This window comes from Natrix helvetica (genome assembly GCF_964273705.1).
Source record: "Natrix helvetica genome assembly, chromosome: 3".
In the NCBI taxonomy this organism is placed as follows: Eukaryota; Metazoa; Chordata; class Lepidosauria; order Squamata; family Natricidae; genus Natrix; species Natrix helvetica.
In genome coordinates this window covers 98,387,595-98,411,616 of record NC_138549.1, presented here as the reverse complement: position 1 = coordinate 98,411,616, position 24,022 = coordinate 98,387,595, and the positions used below count along the sequence as shown (strand labels likewise).

At 34.0% G+C, this 24,022-nt stretch overlaps 1 protein-coding gene across 3 annotated transcripts in view; it reads right to left on the bottom strand.

The window, feature by feature from the left end:
* The window catches only part of SLC44A5 (solute carrier family 44 member 5), a 186,290-nt gene that overhangs the window by 79,487 nt on the left and 82,781 nt on the right, over positions 1–24,022 (bottom strand). The window contains exon 1 of one of the 3 annotated variants that reach the window (XM_081948271.1): positions 7,271–7,355. The exons of the other annotated variants lie outside the window; for them this stretch is intronic. Coding sequence (XP_081804397.1) covers positions 7,271–7,307 — 37 coding nt within the window. The 5' untranslated portion in view covers positions 7,308–7,355. Of the gene's footprint in view, positions 1–7,270; positions 7,356–24,022 lie in introns of those variants that run through there. 3 annotated transcript variants of the gene reach the window in all.

The window sequence follows — 24,022 nt, the reverse complement described above, 5'->3', positions numbered from 1 at the left end:
GCCTTTAAAAATGTTTGCTTTGATCAGGAGAACCTTTTTAAAGCTGTGGACATGTGCCAAGTTATCAATCCAGTTTGATGGAAGTGTGGCAAAATATTGGGAAATGAGGAATTTGAAGAAGAGGCCAAAGAGAAATTATGTGATGTGGTAGAAGCTGAAGAGAAGACAGAGGAGCTACTGTATTATAATTTCAGAGTCGGGTGTTTCCAGAGCCTGCATTCAAAGAGTAGTTCACCAAAGGTTGAATTATTGTGATTCTTTTGTAAATACTTGGCAGGAGTTACAAGAGTTTATTGTGTGATTTTACCCAAGGCAAAAATATCAGGGGAGGGAGTGGGGAACTGTTGAATCAGTGTAGGTTTAGAGATTGAATATGTTATCATTGTGGTCTTCAGAAATGAAGCTCAACACTTCATTTCTGTGATACATGGTATAAATAGAGGTCAGGAATCACATTAAGAATGATGAAGCCCTAATAAATTTTAACCAGGAGCATAACTCATGTGTTCTATACCAAAGACCATGATATAGAATCAGGGACTGTTTAACTAATGAGCCTTTTAAAGTATGTAATCCATATCTGTAGTGGAAGTAGAATAATAGGATAAGTAAATTAAACAGTCTAAAATAATACCGCAGTGGAAGTAGAATATATTTTAAAATAATAGGATACATAAAATAAACAGTCTAAAATAATACTGGGTCTGATAGTTTAATTTGAGCATTAGAAGTGCTTTTTTCTATTTTGTAACACAATGTTGACTGTGAAACTTCCTGTAGCTTTTGACAGCAAATAAATGTGTCTTTCATGTTACAAAGAGTAATGGTGCTTGGCAACTTCCAAATATGTTCAGCTACAATTCTCATCAGTACTCCTTAGTTGAGGAAATATCTAGATAGAGTAGATAGATGCTTTGTTATAGAAATATATGGATTGTTCCTGGTTTTAATTGAAGAAATCATTAGAAATGTTCTTTTGGGTGGCAATGTGAATTGATTACAAAAATGATTAAGTTGGCTTTTAGCACTGAGCAGTATTAATCAGAGAGCAGATTTAAGTGAAATTTCGAATGGTGCAGGGTGACTTCTCCTACACTGTAAATTAGTGGTGCTAAGAAATGTGTGGTTTAACAATTCTGTTTTTAAACAAAGAAATAAATAGTAGATAATGGCCTTGGAAGGTCATGATATTGCAAAAATATAAATGCCTTTCTTGATAATGTCAGAGAAGCATCTGTAGCAATATTTGTTTCTGTTTATACTTTTTACAATTCCTCCCACATCAACCACACTAGAAAAAAACTTCAAAAATAATATCAATGTGAGTTTAATCTTTTAAAGATATTAATTTTAATCAATTTTATCTGTAATAAAGTAGAAAAAAGAAAAGGTCTCTGCTAAAGAGACATTGCCTTTTGTCTTAAAACTTGAATTTCTCTATGCCACTTGTTGAATGTGAAGTAGACAATTATGTCCTGACAAGCTTATAAAATGCTCTCTGAAATTGTTTCATTCAATGAGGAGAAACTTCCTGACAGTTAGAACAATTAATCAGTGGAACAGCTTGCCTCCAGAAGTTGTGAATGCCCCAACACTGGAAGTCTTTAAGAAGATGTTGGATAGCCATTTGTCTGAAACGGTATACGGTTTCCTGCCTAGGCAGGGGGTTGGACTAGAAGACCTCCAAGGTCCCTTCCAACTCTGCTATTGTATTGTATTGTAATGATGGCAATCCTGAAACTGTATCCCATGGAGAACTTGTCCTTATATTACTGGTTCCTATATATTGAAATATTTATATATTTCAATATATTCTATACTGACAGCCAGTTTGATGTAGTGGTGAGGAACCAGGCTAGAAACTGGCAGACCATGAGTTCAAATCCTGCCTTAGCCGTGAAAGCCAGCTGAGTGATCTTGGGCCAGTCATTCAGTTAGCCTCACAAGGTTGTTTTTCCAGGGAAAATAGGACAAGGAAGGAGTATTAGGTCTGTTTGTTGCCTTCAGTAATTTGTAAAAATAACAAAGGAAGAATACAAACAATTTAGCAAAAATATTGTAATATCTGATTTCAGATCTGCTTTAATATGTCAACTAATTGACTGTGATTATACTGAGCAATGACAACATAATTCACATTTAAAATTAATACTGTGGGTCAAAAAAAAAGTAATTTGCAACATGGAAATATGGAGTTAGCATCTGAAATTTGGTTTGTGTGCCTGTATCAAGAGGGGGATGTAAAAAAAATGCAAATGGTGGTACACAATTGAAACCCACTCCTTTTAAATGCAAAATGCATGTAAAATGGAACAAGGCTTTGGTTGTATAGCATGACTGCCATCTTGACATACATACATACATACATACATACATACATACATACATACATACATACATACATACATACATACATATCCTTTCCTACCTGGGCATCCCTCTTTGTAATAGCATGGCTGCTAGCTCTCTGTCTGTAGGAAAAGGAAAATAATCTTTATCTAGGAAGAACTGAAAATTATTTGTCCAACATTTGAGCAGTCTCTGAGCTATGAATTAGGGGAGATAATACGGATTAGTTCTCTTCCTATTGTATTCTTCCCTGTGTTGTCTATATACCTGCTGGTTGTTATTGTTTTTCTCTCTCGTTTTGTTACGTGGTCATTTTAGTGTGAGAAATGTCTGACATGCCAATATGGCAGACTCAAAGGATTGAACAATAAACAATTACATCACGTGAGGTTATGATGGATAGAAACCAGGCACCATGTAAAAGTAATCAGTGGTCAGTACATTTTTGGAGCGAAGTAGTGTTTTTGGTTATATTTTCTAGGTTTGCAGGTGTTTTCAGAAAATAAATCTGTTGCAGGCTATTCTAAGGTCAGTTTAATGCTGGTCTGAAACTTACATACTATATTGTCTCATTAAATACTTGCAAGAATGTACCTAATGTTAAGAAGAGTGTTTTGTTCATAAGCTAATGTATTTTTGCAGTAATTTCCATTGCTGGAAATATTTTAAAGCAAAATATTTAAACAGCATAGATGTTGCCATCATCATAATTAATTTTTATAACCGTGGAGATATTTCGCAGCTTAAATAGGACTAGTTTTTGTCACAACCATAACTGAATGAGTTCGCATAGTATGTTTCTACTGGAATGTCTATCTAGACCAGTGTTTCTCAAACTTGGCGACTTTAAGTCCTGTGGACTTCAACTCCCAGAATTCCCCAGCCAGCTATGCTGGCTGGGGAATTCTGGGAGTTGAAGTCCACAGGACTTAAAGTCACCAAGTTTGAGAAACACTGATCTAGACAAATTCCCATCAGAAAATTCACAAATAGAAACAAATTTCTCCTTAAATCAGCATTCAGGAATGATAAAACTCAACCTTTTAAAAGTTGTTTATTATTAGTAATCTATTTCCAGGACAGAGTGAACCTTTTAAAAAAACACCATTGGCCACACAAACTATTTTAAGCATCTCCACGCATAGTAAGTCACTGTGTACAGGACCATGTTGGCAGTAATACTGGAAAACTCCAAAGGGGGAAATGTGCAGATTAATAGGTACTTTGTTAAGATGTGGTGTTTACTTCACTATATTGAGAATATATATACTTAGCAGTAGGTTTTTTTTTATACTTCTACCCATACTCAAAAGTCTAAAAGAGGAAAAATGTTTAGGCTGAGTCAGTTGATCCACAACTGGCTCATAATTTCAGCACAGTGTGATAGAATCTTTTCAGCAATTTTTAAATCTTCTACAGCACATTAAAGAAATATAAATTAAAATACTTATCACTTCTGCTTCCCATTATTATTAAGTGTAAAATTTAAAACCTCTCAAAAATATAGCAAGTTTTGCTAATTTATTATATATTCTATGTCCAGTAGAATATATAATAAATTAGCATTTCCAAATTGCTGGGAATGTCACAATGATACAATCATTATGAAAACAGCAGAAAGTTTCATAATGGAAGAACAGCTTTCTGTACTTGAGATGAAGTACAGAAGCCAAAACAAATCTGAAGTCATTCCTTGAGCCATCAGTTTAACTTACTTTCTCTCCATATTAACTAAATGATTTAATTTTGCATCATTGTCAGATAAAAGCTCAGTACCATCTTGTCAATATAACTGTTCTTGACTTTATTATGTAATTGTAGTATACTAATTATACTGTATCATTTTTCCCATTACTGTCTAACTTAATGTCATTAGTTTTGGAAGACTTTATTATAAAATGAGATAGGCAACTTGTTGTCCTTTAGACATTTTGGTCTTCAGCTAGTATAGCTACCGGCAAGGAATCTTGGGAAATGTAGTTCAAAACATTTGGAGATACCAAGCAACCTATCCCTGCTCTACTCTGAATTAAAATGTAGAATTAAAGATTTTTAAAAGTTGTAAATGCATTGTCTTTTTTCAAACATTCATCATTAGATTTAACAAGGATGTTTCAAACATAAATAACTTACTAGACAAAAATTGTATTTACTTTGTCTAAAGAAAAAAAAACCCAGAGTAAACTATTCTTATTTGATTTGTTTTAGGCAACAAAATACTGTAAGCATCTTCCTGATCATTTAAATGCAATAACTTTCTATAAGATATCCTTAAATTTTTGTGACTTACTGGTATTATGATACTGAGAATTTATAAGCATTTTATTAGGCCTAATTCCCTGATGCAATTCAACTTTATAATATACCTCTCAAATCAATATCTGTACAAATGAACTATGGGTTTTCAACTAGCATTAGCTAACAGACATGCTTTCACTGATTTCTCTTTTCTCAAACTCATACTTGTTTCCATGAAAATATGTTCCACTGGTTAGCTTCTCAATAACTATGTAAAAGTATTGCATGCTTTGTGAACTTTCCTTCCTGAAAGATATTATGAATACTGTTCATTAACTACATTCAGACTTTGTCCAGATCCTTACTATCTGAAAACTTTACAAACACACGCCCTGTTCTGTAAATGCAGAAACCTGATTTGTTTCTGTTTACATTGCAACTAATACATTCTTTTCTACTGCAGTATCCATCAAAATATATATTTCACTTCTAATATAAAACATTAGTTTTGGAAAATATCCATGTGATCAAACTGTAGAACATAAATAATGCTGTAATATAGAAATTATTCAAATCAAATCCAGGCTCAGGAGATAAATTTAAGGTATAGCCAATAAGTAATGGTAGAACTCCCTCAAGTATACTTGAAGTCCATCACATTTTTAATACCGTAATTGAACTGCGACTTGGAAGTTTTTCTAACATTCAGCTGGAATCCTCCCTTCTCTAACTCATTCATTACTTTGTCCTGTATTTTGGAAGGAAAGATAACAGGCTTTGAATCTTCTTTCATACAACACCCTTTCAGTTATTTGAAGACTGCTATCATATTGTCCTTTTCTTCAGGTTAAACATACTCAGATCCTATAATCTTTCTTCAAATGAAAGAAAGTGTTCTGCTTGTCCTCATTGTCCTTCTCTCAACTTCTTCCAATTTCTCTCAATTATTATTAAAGTACAGTGCATAGAACTGGATAGAGAATTCAAGGTGGAGTTTGATCAAAGCAGAACAGAATGGAACGAACACTTTCTGTGGTTTAGAAATTATACCCCTGTGGATGTAAACTAAAATTGCACTTGTGCTTTTTGAAGCCATCCCACACATACTCAGTTTGGTGGCAGATATTACATTACTATTCCACATCCTATACCTGTGCATTTCTTTTTCATGCCCTAAATGAACAATGGAGCATGTATGCCTATTATTCTGTACGTTTTAGCCTTTTCTTTAATCTATCCAGAGTTTTGGAATATTATTTCTGTCTTTCAAGGTATTAGCTATCCCATAGAATTTTAGATCACTTGCAAATCTAATAAACATTCTTTCCATGTTTTCATCCAAACAGTAATTAAAATATTGAAGAGCAGAAGAACTGATCATCATATCATCCAATTATTACCTTTCTCCAGTTGGATGAAAAATCATTATCAACACTCTATAGGTACAATTTTTAAGACAGTTGTAGTATCCTTGTGTTGCAGTCCTACATAAAAATCCCATGAGAAAATACTTCACTAGCAATGTATCCTGCTTCTGAATAAACATTGTAGTTACTAAGCACATGTAAATGTATTGTACATATCAACACTTTTCCATAATGTTGGGAAAAGTACATTATTAAATCTATATGGATATGTAAAAGTGAGACTGGCATCTGTCTTCTAAGGATAATTGTTATTCTTAATTCTGCCCTAACTCTTTGATACAACCATACATCAAAGGCAAATGTAAATTGAGAATCAAAGCAAGCACAAAGGATAACATCATTTTCAAAACAAATTCTAGGTTTCAAAGAGGAATATTTTTTATAAAAGTCCTGTCAAATATTAGAGATTGTCTGCATCCCCAAAAAAGTCATGACTAACCAATCTTCAACGTATAGGAAAAAGGCTTGGAGAGATAAATGCAGATCTTTCTTTACATTAGCCCATCCATGTAAAGTCTAGGTAAATTGGTACATTTGTACATATATTTTTTTCACTTAAGCAAAATCTATTTTTAAACCAATGTCAACCCCAAACCTATTTATTTTATATATTAAAATTGTATTTCTCTTTTCTTTCTGCATAATTTGGAATAATAGCAATGTTAGGATGCGTGTATATGTATGTATGTACATAAGCTGAATGGCTCATAACACAAACACACTCTTTTTAATATTTCTTTTTGCAAGTATTCAATTTTATTAATAATATGTATGTTAGAAGAACTGTCTTTAACTTTATTCTATTGTTAGGGTTAGGGTTATGTTCATACTTATCATAACTTTTATGATTGTTAATTGTTTCAAAAACATATTGGTTTAACTCCTGTATATGTTTAGCTGGTAGTAAGTATGAATCAGTATTTAACACTCAATAATAAGCATGATTACAACCAAAAAGACGGTTTCTCTTTTAATCTAACTGAAAATTAAAACATTGTCCCAAAACATAATTATATGAAGAAAGATAAATATAAATTCAAATGAATCATAACAGCACTGTTAATTCAAGCAACAAAAATTTGTAATTTGGAAATAATTACATACGGTGCTGGTGTTTTTTTTTTAGTACATCTTAAAACACTGTGAGAGACCAGAGAAAGTGATCGTCAAAGAATTTAATGTCAGCCTTTACCACAAAATATTTCTCAAGTTACTTATTAAGGGCAAAGAAAGAAAGAAAGAAAGAAAAAGATTACCATTTTTTCCGTAGTAGAATTCTTTTTTCTTAGCCATTTTCTGATTCCTCACTCTAACCACTACAAGAACCTTGCCAGGAAGAACAGTTTGTACAGTGAGTTTATGTCCACAAAATACTATTTGACGAGGTTTAAAAATAAAGCTAACTGAGTGACACACCAAGTCTTCCAATCAGGACACAAATAAAAATAGGGGCAGGACTTCTGCTTTCTGAACAGTTATTTCATCTCATGCCAAAATAAGGCTGTGCTATAAAAATAGGAATTCTATGCTATTTTCATTAAAGTTCTTTTTCCCCCCAAAACCATATAAATAGAGACTCAACTTGAAACCACCACAGCCAGTTTAGTACTCAATATAGTGTCTCTATCATTACATATCATTTTGAAATTCATCAACTGAACTGTCAACTATTTGGTGTAGTAGAGATGGAAAGCATTCCATGCATTTGTTGCATTCACATATAAAAACATTCCAGACGTTTTGCTTAGAGTATTTTAAAATAAGTTATTTGAATATATTAGCAGTTGCAATAGAATTTCATTTTCTATTTGCTAAGAAGCTTTTTTTTGTATGCAAAACACATGCTGGTTATGATCCATTGGTAATGCGGAAATGACAATTTACATCAACATATATTTTCTGAGTTTCATCCATTTCAGGGATATCATAGGATGCCAAAACTAAACTACCCGTAGCACAGCAGGTACAATATAATACATTATATTAAAACCTTTAAATTAATTTTAAAATGATGGAAAATTGAAATACGGGTTTCTCAATCCACATGGCTAAACTCTTTGCAGATAATTTTCCTCTCTGCAGGCGCCTTCATCTTTACATCAATAGTAATGCCAATGTTTTGACAAGCAGGTTATAAATCAAAACCAATTCAAGTACATTCCATAAAAAAGCTGATCTTTAGTCAGGGCCCAAGAAAAGGAGATGGTTGACTATGAAGACGAAGGAGAGGGCAGATAAGACTACAATACCAGAAATACCATTGCAGCTGGCATCATTCTTAACAATATTTATAGGGATTTAATTTCTTGCAGATTATGCATCTGCTATGCAGATTTGTGACTTTTGCTGGAGCAAATAAAAGACCCATATTTGAAGACAAGACATTCTGAATGATTACCTGCTTCCCCTAGAATATGTGTTTTTTTAACTATGCTGAATCAAAAACTAAAAATTTATTAAGTAGAGAAGATGGCAAATACTAAACACTTCAGATATTATTTATATACACACATGCATATAAAACTGTTCTTATAAATGTTTCTATTTCTCTTCACAATAACATGAAATTACAAGCCTGATTTTAGAATTTGTAATCTCAGTTTTCAATTACTGTATACAAGTGAAGCTTAACCGCCCTGGATATCAATGCTGCTATAAAAAATCTTAGAATAAAGATATAGGTAAGCACATTGGTTCAAGTATAACCTACTTTGCTACTGTAAAAAGAAGACAATAAAGAAAGAATTCAACGTATCAGATATTTTCCCCTAAATGTTATGTCATCATGTAACTATATTGTAATCACTCTCTGGCATAACCTACTTCAAAATAAATAATGCCTGGAGGGATATTATCCAAGTTTAATAAATTCCATTTGAGAATAAAATTCTCTTGGTGAGATTCCAAATGATGCCATCTGTTGCCCTCGAGGACAGACTGTCTAAGATCCCATATAATTATTTTGTTATTCTGGAAGCAGCTAAATAGATTTATGTGGCCACATACTGATAGAGAAAATGGAGTGTAAGGATCTCCTGAGCTTTCAAGAAAATGCAGCAACTAGATTTTCACACACACACCCAAATGCTTTTAAAATAATTTTAATTATAGGTTTGCTACCAATTTATTGATATTGTAAAAACCACACTTGATATGAAATGTGATGCAGAGTGTTCTCATTCATTCTTCCAGTTAAATCAGCCTTGCTTCCCTACAGGATATTCTATCTACCTTCCCTGACAACTTTCTCAACTTTCAGTCACCATTCGGAGGGCAAATCATTTCTTTTGTTTGGGACATTGCTTCTCCTTTCATCCCTCCACCCAACCTTCAATCCTGTTCTGTTCTGTTTCCTTAGTGTATGAATAAAGCATTATCTATCTAGAGCCGCAGTGGTGCAGTGGTTAAAGTTAGTGCGGGCTACTTCTGCAGATCACCAGCTGCAGCAGTTTTACAGATCGAATCTCACCAGGCTCAAGGTTGACTCAGCCTTCCATCATTTGGTAAAATGAGGATCCAGATTATTGGGGACAATAGGCTGACACTGTAAACAGCTTAGAGAGGGCTGTGAAGCACTGTGAGGTGGTATATATCTAAGTGCTATTGCTATTGCTGAACAGCAACAGTGAACAAACAGAAAGAGAAAGAATTTAAGTATAACACCTTATGCTTGATTGTGCTACTTTTTTCAGTATTTTTTACCATTTTGTTTCATTGTACAGTTTATACAATAAAAGCAATTCTGGATAAAGGCTAATAATTTCATCAATACAGAGAAACCAAACTTTTATTGGAGAATGCTTAGATTTAGCTTAGTTTTACGAGTTTCCATTAAGAAGAAGAAAATCAAAGATAATATTTGGTGTCTTTTATTATTTTGGTCAGTTACAGAATTGGTATATTTCAGGGCTTCAGATAGTGAACTCTTCCCAACATTTATCTCTCATCTGACTTTTCCAGATGTATGTTGGTCTCACATCTGAAATAATGGTAACAGCTCTTTTCTGCAGCTCAAGGTAAAAGTCTCCCTATATTTTTACTCATGATAACAGGATTGTTAACAATTTATATATCCCACCCAGTTCCTATGGGGATTTGGGAAGCTCACTTTCAAACTCTTATGTGAAACTCAGTCAGAGGAACCTGGTCTTACACCAGTTTCAGAATCTGAAGTAAAAAGGCTTAACAACAACTTCAACGCAAATCTGGCTCCTAGTTGTGACCAGAGCTTCTCTAAAATGTAAAATCTCATTAACTGCCAGGTCCCTCCTGACCTCAATTTTCTCACACACGGATCAATTTGAAAACAGATTGAATGGTGGCCATTATTCCCCTTATTATGAAGCAAGGGGATGGGATGATCCTACCGTCCTATTGACCTATGAGCTTGACAAGTATTATAAGCAAGTTTTGTGAAAGCCATTTGAACTGAAAGTTCCAAGAAAGGCTGAAAAAACAAAGTCATTAAGGTCTGTAAACAAGTGGACTTGAGATCCAATTTACCATAATTTAATCTGCATGGGGTTTGTTTTGTATACTCTATCAGAGAAATGTATCCAGTGTATTATTTACATCATTCATAAATTAACATACGTACATGGTGACAGTTAATGCAAACAGCAGATCTTGTGATAGCTAAAATTACAAGTGATACTGTAAATGGTAAAGTGTGTTGCTAGAGAAATATATTTGTAGTTGTTGTATGAACTTGTGCCAGACGTATCTAAAATTCAATATTAGTTAAAGTTGGGGAAATAGCTCTGTGCTACAGAGTGAGGCAAAGACTCAAACACTTAAATTATCAACACAACCACTATCTGTAATAAACTCTTGACCATTTATGAATCTGATAAAAGGATTTTCCACTTATACTTAAAAATAGTAAAGTAAAACTCATTTGATTGTTTAGTAGATATATGTCAAAAAGCTAAAGGTCTATTTTCAGAGCAAAATACACTAACTCTAGATATCTAATGCATGCCAGGGGAAACTAAGGAGTTGGAAGGTCTTTAGTTTGTTTTATTGTGAGATAAATTATACAATATATTGCAAACAAAAGGTGGACACTATATTGCAAACAAAAGGTGGGGAGAAGGAAAAATCATAATAAGATTGTGTTATTATGTTAACCATGTTTTGTTGAATAGACTAAAATTAACTGGGTTCACAAAACACAATAAATTATTTACAGTATAACTGAGGTGTAAATCCATTCACTAAACTATGATTAAAAGAGGACGAACCCTGGGGGTCTTCTTTTTCGTGTGTGTATGTGAGAGAGAGAGATAGAAAGAGAGAGGGAGGGAGAGAGGGAGATATGTTGGCTGTCATTTAGTTAAAATGATAAATTTGTGGTACATCATTTATCAGAACCAGGCAATGTTAACAAATAACACTGTTGTCTAAGCCTACAGCAGTAAATTGTTCAAAATAAACGCATCAGAATGGCATAGAAACTTGGAAGCAATGCATTGTTTGATATTCATTCGCTTCATTTCATTTACAAAGGCACCCAATTCAAAATTACTGTTTTGAGAAATAGCCATTGATGTTGTTTGGCCCTGTGCCATGAAGGGCCTCAAAAGTGATAACCAGTCTACTAGTAACCAGTGCAACTTCCAAAATAGAAATATTAAACAGACATCATAAGGCATGATCCAAACTGCCCTGGCCACTGCATTCTGCATCAGCTATAATGCCCAATATAGGCAGTCCTCAACTTCCAACGATTCATTTAGTAACTATTTGAAGTTACAACAGTACTGAAAAAAGAGACATGATTATTTTTTCACATTTACAACCATTACAGTATCCCCATGGTGACATGATCAAAATTTGGCAACTGGCATGTATTTATAATGGTTGCATTGTCCCAGGATTCTGTGACCACCTTTTGTGAACTTCTGACAAGCAACGTCAATGGGGAAGCCAGATTCACATAACAACTCCATTACTAATGTAACACTTCAGTGATTCAGTTAACAACTCTGGTAAAAGGTTGTAAAGTGGGGCAAACCCACTTAACAACTGCCTTGTTTAGTAATGGAAATTTTGGGCTCAATTGTGGTCGTAAGTCGAGGACTACCTGTAGTCTTGAAGGGTAGCCCCATCTGGAGCACATTATAGAAGTCCACACATAAGGTGACCAAAGGGGGAGTAACTGCTCCAAGTGCCTCCTGATCTAGTCCATAAGGGCCTCCATGTTCTAATCCATAGGTCTATGTGTAGAAGACCTGTGTGGCCACAGCTGCCAACTCAAATAGGAGCTGTGAGTCCATGAAGATCCCCAAACTATTCATTACCCAAAGGGGTAAATATAGATATCTTCCTAATCGGGAGCGGAGGTATAAAATCTTACAACTACTAAATCTTACCAGGATTAAGCCTGATCCTGTTCCTTTCCATCCCAGGCCTTGTAACCTCCAGCCTATTAAGCAGATATACTGTCTAAATATCTTTAAAAAGTTTTTTTCTCACTGCAAAATAAGACCATAAAAGCCTCATTTCTCTTACTTTTTAGTCAGCTTTTGTTAGAATTAAATAAAAATTTTCATACGCACATCTTTTAGCGACCTCTCAAACTTAACATCATGAAAGGGAGCATAAAATACAGCCTATATTTTAGAAGAGGTAGTAGATAGTTTTTCATGTTTTGTTAATCTAATGAAGCTTTTTAAAAAAATCATATGTAATTTTCTATAACTCTTTAAATATTACTATTTTTCTTGACACGTTCATTCAACTAAAAGTAGCATTGCCTTCAAAAATAATCGTAGCTAAAATAGAAGCTCAACTGATTAAAAAAATCAATTGCACTCAGCATGCTTTGTTCCTAATTTATTCCCCAAAAACTGATATACAAAAGGGAAACACTGTAATGTTAATGAATGATACAAACCTTTAATGTAATTCAGTCTAATTTATGGTTCTAAAATATGCTTTTAATGAATATAGTTTGGCCTTTAGTATGAGTTTATAACTTGCTGTATCTCAGCAATATTTTCAGTAGAAGAATTTGTAACTATGTTATGAAGAAAATACTATATATCTATTTCATGCCCTATTCTACTTTTGAAAATGATTTGCAATATGCTGTAAATACAATAAAAGTAGCTGAAATAGTTAGGAAAGTAATAGCCCAAATATAAATTAGAAGATCTACACTTGCCAGAATAGAAGAAAATACCATTTCCTTTAATATAATAAGGATTTATGCTACAGAGAGTAATTTGTTTATGTTGGATTTACTTACACTCATTTTTAAAAGATAAAACAAATAAATATAAAGTGCAAAATGGCTCACTCCAGGAGACCATCCAGGCAGAAAACCATCTTTTATGTTGCCTTTGTTACATTTGTGTTGCATTTGTGCTAATAAATAAAGGGAGACTAGTATAGATCTACATATTTCAAGCTATTTCAAGCTGGCTTAGTGGTTAATACATCAGCCTAATATGTAATACAGCCCAGGTTCGATTCCCAGTAAGGGTATGGCTAGCTGATGAGAGCTAAATAGCTTGAAATATAACTATACAAGTCTCCCTTTATTTATTTATCAGCACAAATGCAACACAAATGTAACAAAAGCAACATAAAATATGGTTTTCTGCCTGGAAGGTCTGCTGAAGTGAGCCAAAAGACAGAAAAAGGGAAACAGTGTGCTCCCTCCCATATTTGGGCATACCAGGGGTTGTGACACAATACATACCTATTTCCCTCGCTTAGCTGATAAAGGAGGAGAGCCTAATATGTAATACAACCCAGGTTTGATTCCCAGTACGGGTATGGCTTGCTGATGAGAGCTAAGTAGCTTGAAATAGATCTATACTAGTCTCCCTTTATTTATTTATCAGCACAAATGCATGATATGTATGTGTGTGTGTTTGTGTTTGTGTTACAACTCCTGGTATGCCCAAATATGGGAGGGAACTCACTACTCCCCTTTCTGTCTATCGGCTCACTGCAGGAGACCATCCAAGCAGAAAACCATATTTTTAATGTTGCCTTTTTATATTTGTGTTGTATTTGTGCTGATTGTGTTGTATTTGTGCTGATATTTGTGTTGTATTTGTGCTGATTAGCTTAGTATCTAATACATCTGCCTAATATGTAATACAACCCAGGTTTGATTCACAGTAAGGGTATGGCTAGCTAAATAGCTTGAAATAGATCTATACTAGTCTCCCTTTATTTATTTATCAAAATGGAAATTGGTCCTAATCCCAGTACTTTGTTACCCACCTGTGGTCATACTGTTTCTCTTTATATAAGGAAATATCTCTAAAACAGTGATCCAATGGTCAAGTGTTATCTAGTGTTTAAATGTTTACAGGATATATTTAATACATGCCACGTATACATTGCCATGCTATTCTCAGGGACAAAACAGTGTGACAATAATTAACAAAAACTCCTATGCAAGATTTTTGCTTGACAAATAAGCAAATGACCTTCCCCCTGACATTAGAATGACTACGGACCTCCGCTCCTTCCGTCAGAAACTCAAAACCCACCTGTTTCAGCTAGCCGGCCTGGCCTAATTCCAGCTTTCCCACCTCAGTTTTATTTTTAAATTTTTATGATTGGTTTTATGGTCTAAGTTTTTAATTTTTATAAATTCGTACAGGGGCTATTTAATCTAATTTTAGCTATGTATACTATTGTTTGTATGGTTTTTTAAATTTATACCTGTACACCGCCCCGAGTCCCTTCGGGGAGAGGGGGCGGTCTAGAAATCTAATTAAAATAAAAAAATAAAAAATAAATAAAAATAAGTAAATTAGGATTGGCGAACAGAAGAAAATGAACTACAGTATTTTCCCTACTGATTTATCTAGGACCTAGATTCTAAGTGATGTCCCATTAAAATTAATACAAAGAATTTCTCCCTTGCAAACATGTCTCTAGTGATCCAAATCTTGCTTAGAAAAAGTACTGAAGTCCCTATTACCTAGGTTAGACTCCTTAGGTTAAGAAGGTTTGCATTATCTTTACAACTGTCTCTGAAGTTGAAACTGTACTGTGTATTTGATTAATAGCATGTTTTGCATGGTCTTATGCAATGTTTCTATACACAATTATAATAGTTTTTAAAGTAATAGTGAATGCATTATTATATTTAAAATTGTGCTTTCTCCATAAAATCCTCTGAATTCAATAAATACAGAACAAAACAAAATTTAACTACTTCCTTAAAAGTTCATTAAAGAGAGCATTAAGCTTTGTATGAAAAGAAAACTGCCTAATTAAGCAATTCAGTGCTTGCATTATAATCCCATATGCCCTGTGGTTCACATACTGAATTTTTAAACAGGTCTTTTTAAAGCAATGATCTAATTTAAAATAATGAAGATTTTTGCTTGTTGGGATACACATTATTCACTGATATTGGTAAAATATTAAATGTTTTTAGACACATGCAGAGCAAGAGCAAGATTTGAAATATCAATATAATTAATTGAACATGAAGGGATTTGCTGAGATCTTGAAAAAGAAAATAGAACATAATGAATATACTGCCACTAAAATAGTAAAGTTCTTCTATTGCTTTTTTCTTCAGATCTATCCAACGTCAGCATTTCAGTCTTGTCCTTATTAATCCAATTTCCCGATACTGCATTAAATTGCTGCATATATTCCATTATCAATAATGGATAATGTTTGTATGAGAAACAGTTGTCAGCATATAATTTCAATTTATGTTCTTGGCTTGCTAACTTAATTCCTAAAATTTTATTTTCTTGACATATCTTTGTACTTGTACTACCATTGAAAATAAAAGGGAGAGAGGGAACATTATTGTTTTATTAGCTCCATTATTGTATATTTTTGTTACAGAAGACTGTTTATTATTGTCTTGGGTTCTTCTTTATAACTACTCTGTATCAATATAAGTGAGTTTTCATCATTTTCTTCAATAGCATATGCATGAAGGCTATTTCAAAGTGTCAAAAGCTTTCTTTATACAGTGAAAAAGATCTTATTTTTCTGATTTTTATTGTCAATAGCATTCAAAACGTGTCTTTCATTTATTCTTCTTATTAAGAATTATTATTGTTATTATTATTGTACCTTAAATTCACATATTTCTTTTCCTTTTGGAGCTCAACACAGTATACATGCACTCCATCATATTTATTATACAGCAACAATCCTGCGATTGCTGGACCGAGAAATAATGACTAATCCCAAAACATCCTTTCAGTTCCATAGTCAAGTGGGTTTCTTCATCAGTTTCTTTCATCCCAGTCTAATACTTTAACCATGATATTATAAAAAGGAAATCTCAGCTAAAAGGAGGAATTCTTTCTTGCATTTCATTCTTTCAACAGAGAATTTTTATACTTATTAGAACATATCTTTATCAATTCAAAATCCTAATTAAAAGACACAGAATACGAGTACCCTATTCTTGCTTTTATGCATATGTTGCATTTGCATGGTCTTATACAATTGAAAACAATTATAAAGTAATAAAATATTTATATTCAAATGTACATCTTGAACAGCATCAAATGGAACTACTCATTCATTGAGCTTATTAATCTGATGCAGCCTTTTCTGCTACTTTAGCATGCTTATTATTAATATGTTATACAATGTACATGAATATAAGGCACATTTTATAAATGTTACTTGAGTTTGATCAATCAGAAAGAAAACTTGTATTATTATCACATTTGCAACAAATAAAAAATAAAGGTAATTATACTGGCTGTATGCAAAATTGCCACATTAAGCTTTCCGTAAATCTTATTCCGGATAAAGACTTTATAAATAATCAAAATTAAATCTTCAGCTGAAGAAAATACGCAGACAAAGTCAGTTATACCCTTCAGATTTGGTTCATTTGTAAATTTCATCTAAAGTTAAAATATGACAAATCTTAAATATATAAAATAGTAATTTAAAAAGCATCTTCAGCTTCCAAGTATCTGACATTTTCATTTGACTATGCAAGATAAGCACTGGATACATATGATATAACATTTGATGGCTTAAAATTTACAAAGAATCTGCATGCTAAACTACTTCCCACAGCCCTGCATAGTTTTACAACAATTGCCCTAACTTGTTTGGCTTTCTTTAAAGCATGCTTTGGCTTTCTGTCATAGTCACTCATTTGTATTTATGCAGAAAACACATTTAAAACAACCCACAAACCTAACAAGCTATATATTATTCTATTGTGCTATCTAACTGCAGCCTGTACAGTATTTCCCCAGTCAAATCCTTATCTTAACTGTTCATAAAAATAGTATATAAAAGATAAGGTTATTTTTCATTTAGTCTTCAAAAGGACAATATAGCACATACCAAATTACCATATGTGTGTCGTTCCTCCCCCTCCCCGCCCCAATATACTGCAATTTCCACAATATCCCATTCCAAATTTTGAGAGGAGCAAGGATTTTCAGAGGATGATTTCATAATAAACTTTATGAAAATTTCATTAATGACAACTTATACAGACAGCCATATACAGTGCAATCACAATATAGCCCTATGCATATTATTATTAAGTATTATGATTAATTAGATTTATACCACATCTTCGTACAGGATATCAAGGTGACATGCTGTCAATCCGACTAGGTATAACGTACCTTGAAATTAACTCATCCAAATGTTTCTCAACTACTTTTATTGAGATTGGCTATAATAACAGAATCTTTCAAGTTTTTTCTCATTATTTCTAAATACTATAATTTAACAGAAATTTTTGGATATTATCAAAGTAAAATCAATACTGGACTAGATTGCCAATGGCACCATATCAATAAGTCAATGGTGGGATTTAATTTTTTTTACTACCGGTTCGGTGGATGTGGCTTGGTGGGCATGATGTGGCTTGGTGGGTGTGGCAGGGGAAGGCTACTATAAAATCCCCATTCCCTCCCCACTCCAGGGGAAGGTTACTGCAAAATCCCCATTCCCTCCTGATAAACTGAGAGTTGGGACGCGGAGAATAGATGGGGGCAGGGACAGTCACAGGTGGTATTTACCAGTTCTCTGAACTACTCAAAATTTCTGCTAGCAGTTCTCCAGAACTGGCCAGAACCTGTTGAATACAACCTCTGCAATGAGTGTTTTATATGATGAGGGTAACATGTCTTTCTTCCAATACTTAAGCATAACAAAACTAATTATGAAGTTGGAAAAAAACACCTAAAGCTCTTAAAACCATGAATCATTGTTGACATGTTTTAATATCACATTAACTCACTGTGTAAGAGTATACTTCCATATACATATTGCAGGCTTAGCAAACTACAATCCAGGCATTTTAGTGAGTTTCACATTGAAAACTAAATTCATTAGAAAAATTACAGTTATTTATTACTTGTGCCCACTTGTTCAATTTCTTTTAACTGCTCTGAAATATCAAAATGGGAGAAAGGTCAAAAATTTTCCAAGATTCACACATACACTATTACAGGTAGTCCTTCACTTACAACAGTTCACTTAGTAACTGTTCAAAGCTATGATGTTGCAGCATCCCTATAGATCAAAATCTGGATGCTTGGCAACGGACTCATATTTGTGACAGTTGTAGTGTCCTGGGGTCATCTTTTCATCTTCTGGCAAGCAAAGTCAATTGCTTTGTGAAGCCAGATTCACTTAACAACCATGTTACTAACTTAACAACTGCAGTGATTCCCTTAACAAAGAAAAGTTTTTAAATGGGGCTAAAGTCACTTAACTGTTTCACTTAGCAACAGAAATGTTGGCCTCAACTGTGGTCATAAGTCGAGGACTACCTGCATTCTGTCCCTGCTTCTGATAGAACAAAAATGAACTTCTAAATACTAGAACTTAGACTGGAAGAGATAAAAGAAACAGGCAAATGCAGTAATGGTGGAGATGGTATAGATCACAGCTCTTAAAAGAAAACACAGGTTTTTCTAACTGCAGCTTAAAACGGCAGTTTCTTTCTTTTGTGTGTTATCTATACTTTCAGTATAGTTAAAAACCTGCAGATTCCGTCAACAGAAAGTATAACTGCTGTATGTCCCCAATTGGTAAGAAAATCATTAACAGATATTTTGACATATGGGAGATAAACAACCCCTAGTAATCTTTATATCCAAGGGAACAGTCATGATGTTGTTTCCAAGCAGCTAAGTGCTACCAATTGCTAGGGATCACGAGGTCAAGATACAATAATCATTACATCAAAGCCTTCGCAATTTGGCCTTCTTAACCTGGAATGAAAAAAAACTCATTTCTCTTAAAGATCATTATCCATATTCTGTATGTACTGGCATGCTTAGTAATCTGCCATCATAACCCCTCTCCTAGGAACGAAAAGCTAGTAAATCAGCACATCCTGTTTGCCTAAATTACTTGGTAAGCATTAAATTAATCCACCTTTCTCAAAAAGCATAAAAGTAGCATTGCCTAACACTGAAAATTCATTTTGAACAGAAAATAAATATTTCAAGGGACTGATTTAAAACTTTTCAAATATTTAAAGAAATCACTATTAACCCTCTATTTACATTGATCATGTTTAACTTTAGGAACTAGACCATGGCTGTCAAACACCCAGCCCGCCGGCTGGATGTGTCACCCGCTGGCCACGCCCACACCCAGTATAGTGAAAAGGGAAAGTCTCAATAAGTCATGTGACAACGGCGTGAGTTTGACACCCCTGAACTAGACTCTGCAATGTACTTTCATTCTTTATCTACCTTTAACAAACTGGATTTTTAGTGTTCATGTAACAACTCAAGGATGTCAAGCATCCTTCATGCTGATGTAAGTACACATGAAAGTTTTGCTTGGAAAGAAACAGGTTAAAACAGATTTTCACTGATTCTTCATTTAAAATATTAAAATATGTGAGGTTTTATCAATTATATCACCATAATCGAGGTCTCCTTAAAATTATACAAACTATTTTTTTATTTCTATGCTATGCATTCTGTAGTCCGCATCATATTCATCAATTACATATCCTGAAACATTTCTTTTCCAAGTTCAAATTTGAACTCTCTTCCTTCTATTATAATGTCCCTATGTAAGATGTCAGCAGGATGCTCCAGTATGACGGGTTTTCATTCTGCTAAACATTAAAGGTGACTGGTAATAAAAATGTTTTATGTATCCTGTATTCATCATCCTCGTGTTATTACACAGGCTGTAATTTAATGTCTCAGTTGTGGAGCTATGCATAAACCATTCAAATTGTGCCTTTCTACTTTAGAATGTCATCGACAACATTTGACTGGGTTTTGCCCATAGTTAACATCTATTTGCACCAAAATCGCACATAAACATCAAAGCAAATTCAAAATTTCCCAGAATTTCCTATAGGAATAGTTGTTTCTAGAATTTAGACCTTTTGCTAAAAGAACAATATGTAGGATGTAATAGCTTTAAAAAAATACCTTTAAAAATATTCAAATAAATTACAGTAATGGAACAATTAAAATATATGCATATAGGATTGAAAAATGATTTATGATTTAAAGAATTATGTTTTTAAAATGATTTAAAATATATGATTTAAAAATCAGGTTAATAATTATAGTAAGAGTACTATTTACTTTTCCATTTATTCTTCCTAGTAATATTGTTTAAAATAAAAATAAAAATTACATATAAACATCACCAGTTAATGATTTGCTGATGTTCTTCAGTTGTCTTTTCTAGATTATCCTTCAATGCCTTCTTCAACAAATGATCACTAGACATACATGGAATAGCAAGGCAATTTTTTTCCATGTATGGAGAAGAAAAATTAATTTCATTATATCTCACAAACTGTAATGTACATATTAGTGGAAACATAAAAATATATTACAGGAAAAACTATTAGAAAAATACATATTTTAGAGTCATACGTAAAATTACGTATGTAGGAAAATATAATTGCAAATGTATCTGCAAAGAATGCAAAACACATTTAAAATTGGGAATATTAAAAGGGAACAAAATCAAACTTGACATATATCTTACACTCTACACTTCTGAACAAGAGAATTCTAACTTTAAAATCTCAGTTACACTTTAATATTCTGGCAGTCCCATACTACAAAGGATTTCAAAACTCCTTTAACAATTTTATTAGAATTGTTTAAACAAAGCCTGCCTTTGAAACTTTTTGACATCATCTATCTTTTTATAGAAGTTTTGTTGCTCTTGGAACCTGTGCCTATTATTACAACAAAGATATTATTCACTCTGACACTAATTTGTTTAATTTGCTCATAACATACCCACTACAGTGAACTTGTCTTGTGCAATGAATTTACTTAAATCCTATTACACCAGATAAACATTGTGCTACAATCAAGCTACTTGTCCAGAATTTGCTTTTAGTCATCAATATATGAAACAAAGTTAGTCACAGTTGTGCTTCTAGATGATTGTCAATTATTTATTGATCACTAGTTAGAATTCTGAAGACATCGGCCCAACTGAATTAAACAACTGCATTTTCTGACATCATCTTTGTTATCAGTTTTTAGTTCATTTTCCCAGGTGGGATACTAAGGGGGCACTACGAAATGCATGTTGCAGCATACATATTGAACTTGTACATGATGTCAGCTATCCTGATTCAGTTTGCTGAAGAACACAGGAAACTTTCACAGATATAAAATCCCTGTTTAGATGTTAGTGGCAAGAAGTGAAACCATATACTGAAGACCACATGTTAATTCCATCCCTACTACAATGTATGGTAGTTAACACCACTCTGCGATGTCTATGACTCAAGCAGGGACAATCGCACATGAAGAGCTAGTATTTGTAGAATAATCACCATGCCTATATATATCATTTCACCATTATTGGTTATTTTAGGGATACAACCAGTGGTGGGATTCAAAAATGTTTACTACTGGTTCTGTGAACATGGTTTGGCTTTGTGGGCATGGTTTTGTGGGCGTGACTTTGTGGGCATGGCAGGGGAAGGATACTGCAAAATCCCCATTCTCTCGCCACTCCTGGAGGAAGGTTACTGCAAAATCCCCATTCCTTCTCCAGTCCAGTAACCTCCTTTCCAGCTCTGTTCTCCTGTTTAGGGCAACGAAAGAAGATCAGCTGGAATGCTGGGAGGCGGGGAAGCCTATTTACTGGTTCTCTGAACTACTCAAAATTTCCGCTACCGGTTCTCCAGAACCTGTTAGAACTGGCTGAATACTACCTCTGGATACAACCAAAATCACATGGAAGCCTTGGTTTTTGTTTTTGTTATAAAAAATGAATTGAGATCCACAGTCAAAGAAGTTGATTATTATCTTTTCTTTTATCAATGGAAAACAATCTGGTTGAAATCAAAAAGAAAATAATAATCTGAAGATAAAAGCAACTGATTGCTCAGTGTTTAGATCCATCTACCAAATACATCTAGATCAGGGATCCCCAACTCCTGGCCTATGGACCAGTACCAGGCCGTGGCTCCTTAGAAACTGGGCCACACAAGCAAGTGAAGCTTCATCTGTGCATGTGCAGGATCAAGGTAGCATGTGAAACCATGCTTTCCCTGGCTGTTTCCAAACTGTTGGTACCCTGATGCCCAAAAGGTGCAGGACAGCTGATCTAGATAATTAGAATTGAAATAAGAGCATTATTGTAAAATACTGGACAATACGGGAGGTCCTTGTTCAGCAACTACAATTGGGACTGACAGATCTGTCCTTAAGTGAAGTGGCCATTAAGTGAAAATCATGTGGACACTGCTGTGCTTATTTATTTTACTTTAGCTTTCCTCCATTTTGCAGCATCAGAAGCAGTGGTGGGTTCCTATAGGTTCGGACTGGTTTGTCCAAACCATTAGTGATTTGGCAGCCTGGGTCATTGGAACCCAGGCCTGCCATGCCCCCAAACCAGTTCTCCTTAAGTGGCACCATCTTGATTTTCGGTTCTGTGCATGAACAGAACAAATTTCATTGGAGAAATTTATTTATTTTTCATTTCTCAATGTTTTGCACATGCCCAGACCTATTTATGAGCAAATGCACACATATGTGGAGCTGAACTGGCAGTAATGCCGGGAGCAACCCATCCCTGATCAGAAGGATATGATGCAAACAGCAGGAAAGGTTTACGGAACTTGACTCATGAGGAAGCCCAGTAAAAGGGCAAATCTTATAGCTCTTCTTCCCCACCTTTGGGAATGCCTACCCAAGCACTGAGATAATTAGTAAGAATATTTATGCATTTATATTAATTGTAAAAGAAATGATTATGTGAGAGTAAGCAGGGAATGCTTACTCTTGCCAGTGCCGGCTCTTTGCTTAGTGCTCTCCCAGCCCCAAGCCAGTAAGAAGCAAATAAAAGCTTTTAGTGTGAAACTTATTAGAGTCTTGTCAATTTTAGGCAACAGCTGCCAGCAAACTTCAGTTTATTAACATCACAGAACCAAGCTTGTTAACTTGCTTTTAGTACTTTTTAAGGATGTGCTGTGCTTGGGAGAAAAGCAGTTCAGGAAAAGATAGCTTGTTTAAGCAATCTTTCCACTCTGCAGTGGGGAAAAAGAAAAATGGGTTAAGCACAGGACAATACCAACTAACTAACTAACTAATAGTAATGGTGAACACATGATTGAGACAGAGATGCTGTGAAGATTGTAAATGAAGACATTGGAGAAGTTATTTTTAAATCGCCATCATAACTGCAAACACTAGCTGTTCAAGGCAGCACTTAAATAAGGACTACTTGCCTACTAATACAATTTACAGTAGAGGTAGTCCTTGACCTAAGATGACAATTGAAGCCAGAATTTCTGTTTTCATAAATACATACTGGTTACCAAGTGTCTGAATTTTGATCATGTGACCGTAGGTATGTTGCAATGGTCATATGTGCAAGGATAGATCATAATTCATCTTTTTTAAAATACCAGTGTAACTTCAAATGGTTGCTAAATGAATAGTTGTACGTTTAAGACTACCTACCATATTTTTCAGAGTATAAGACACATCAAGGTTTTGAAGAGGAAAATTTTTTTAAAAATGTTTTTGCACTTTGCAAACCTCCCCAAAATGGAAAAAATG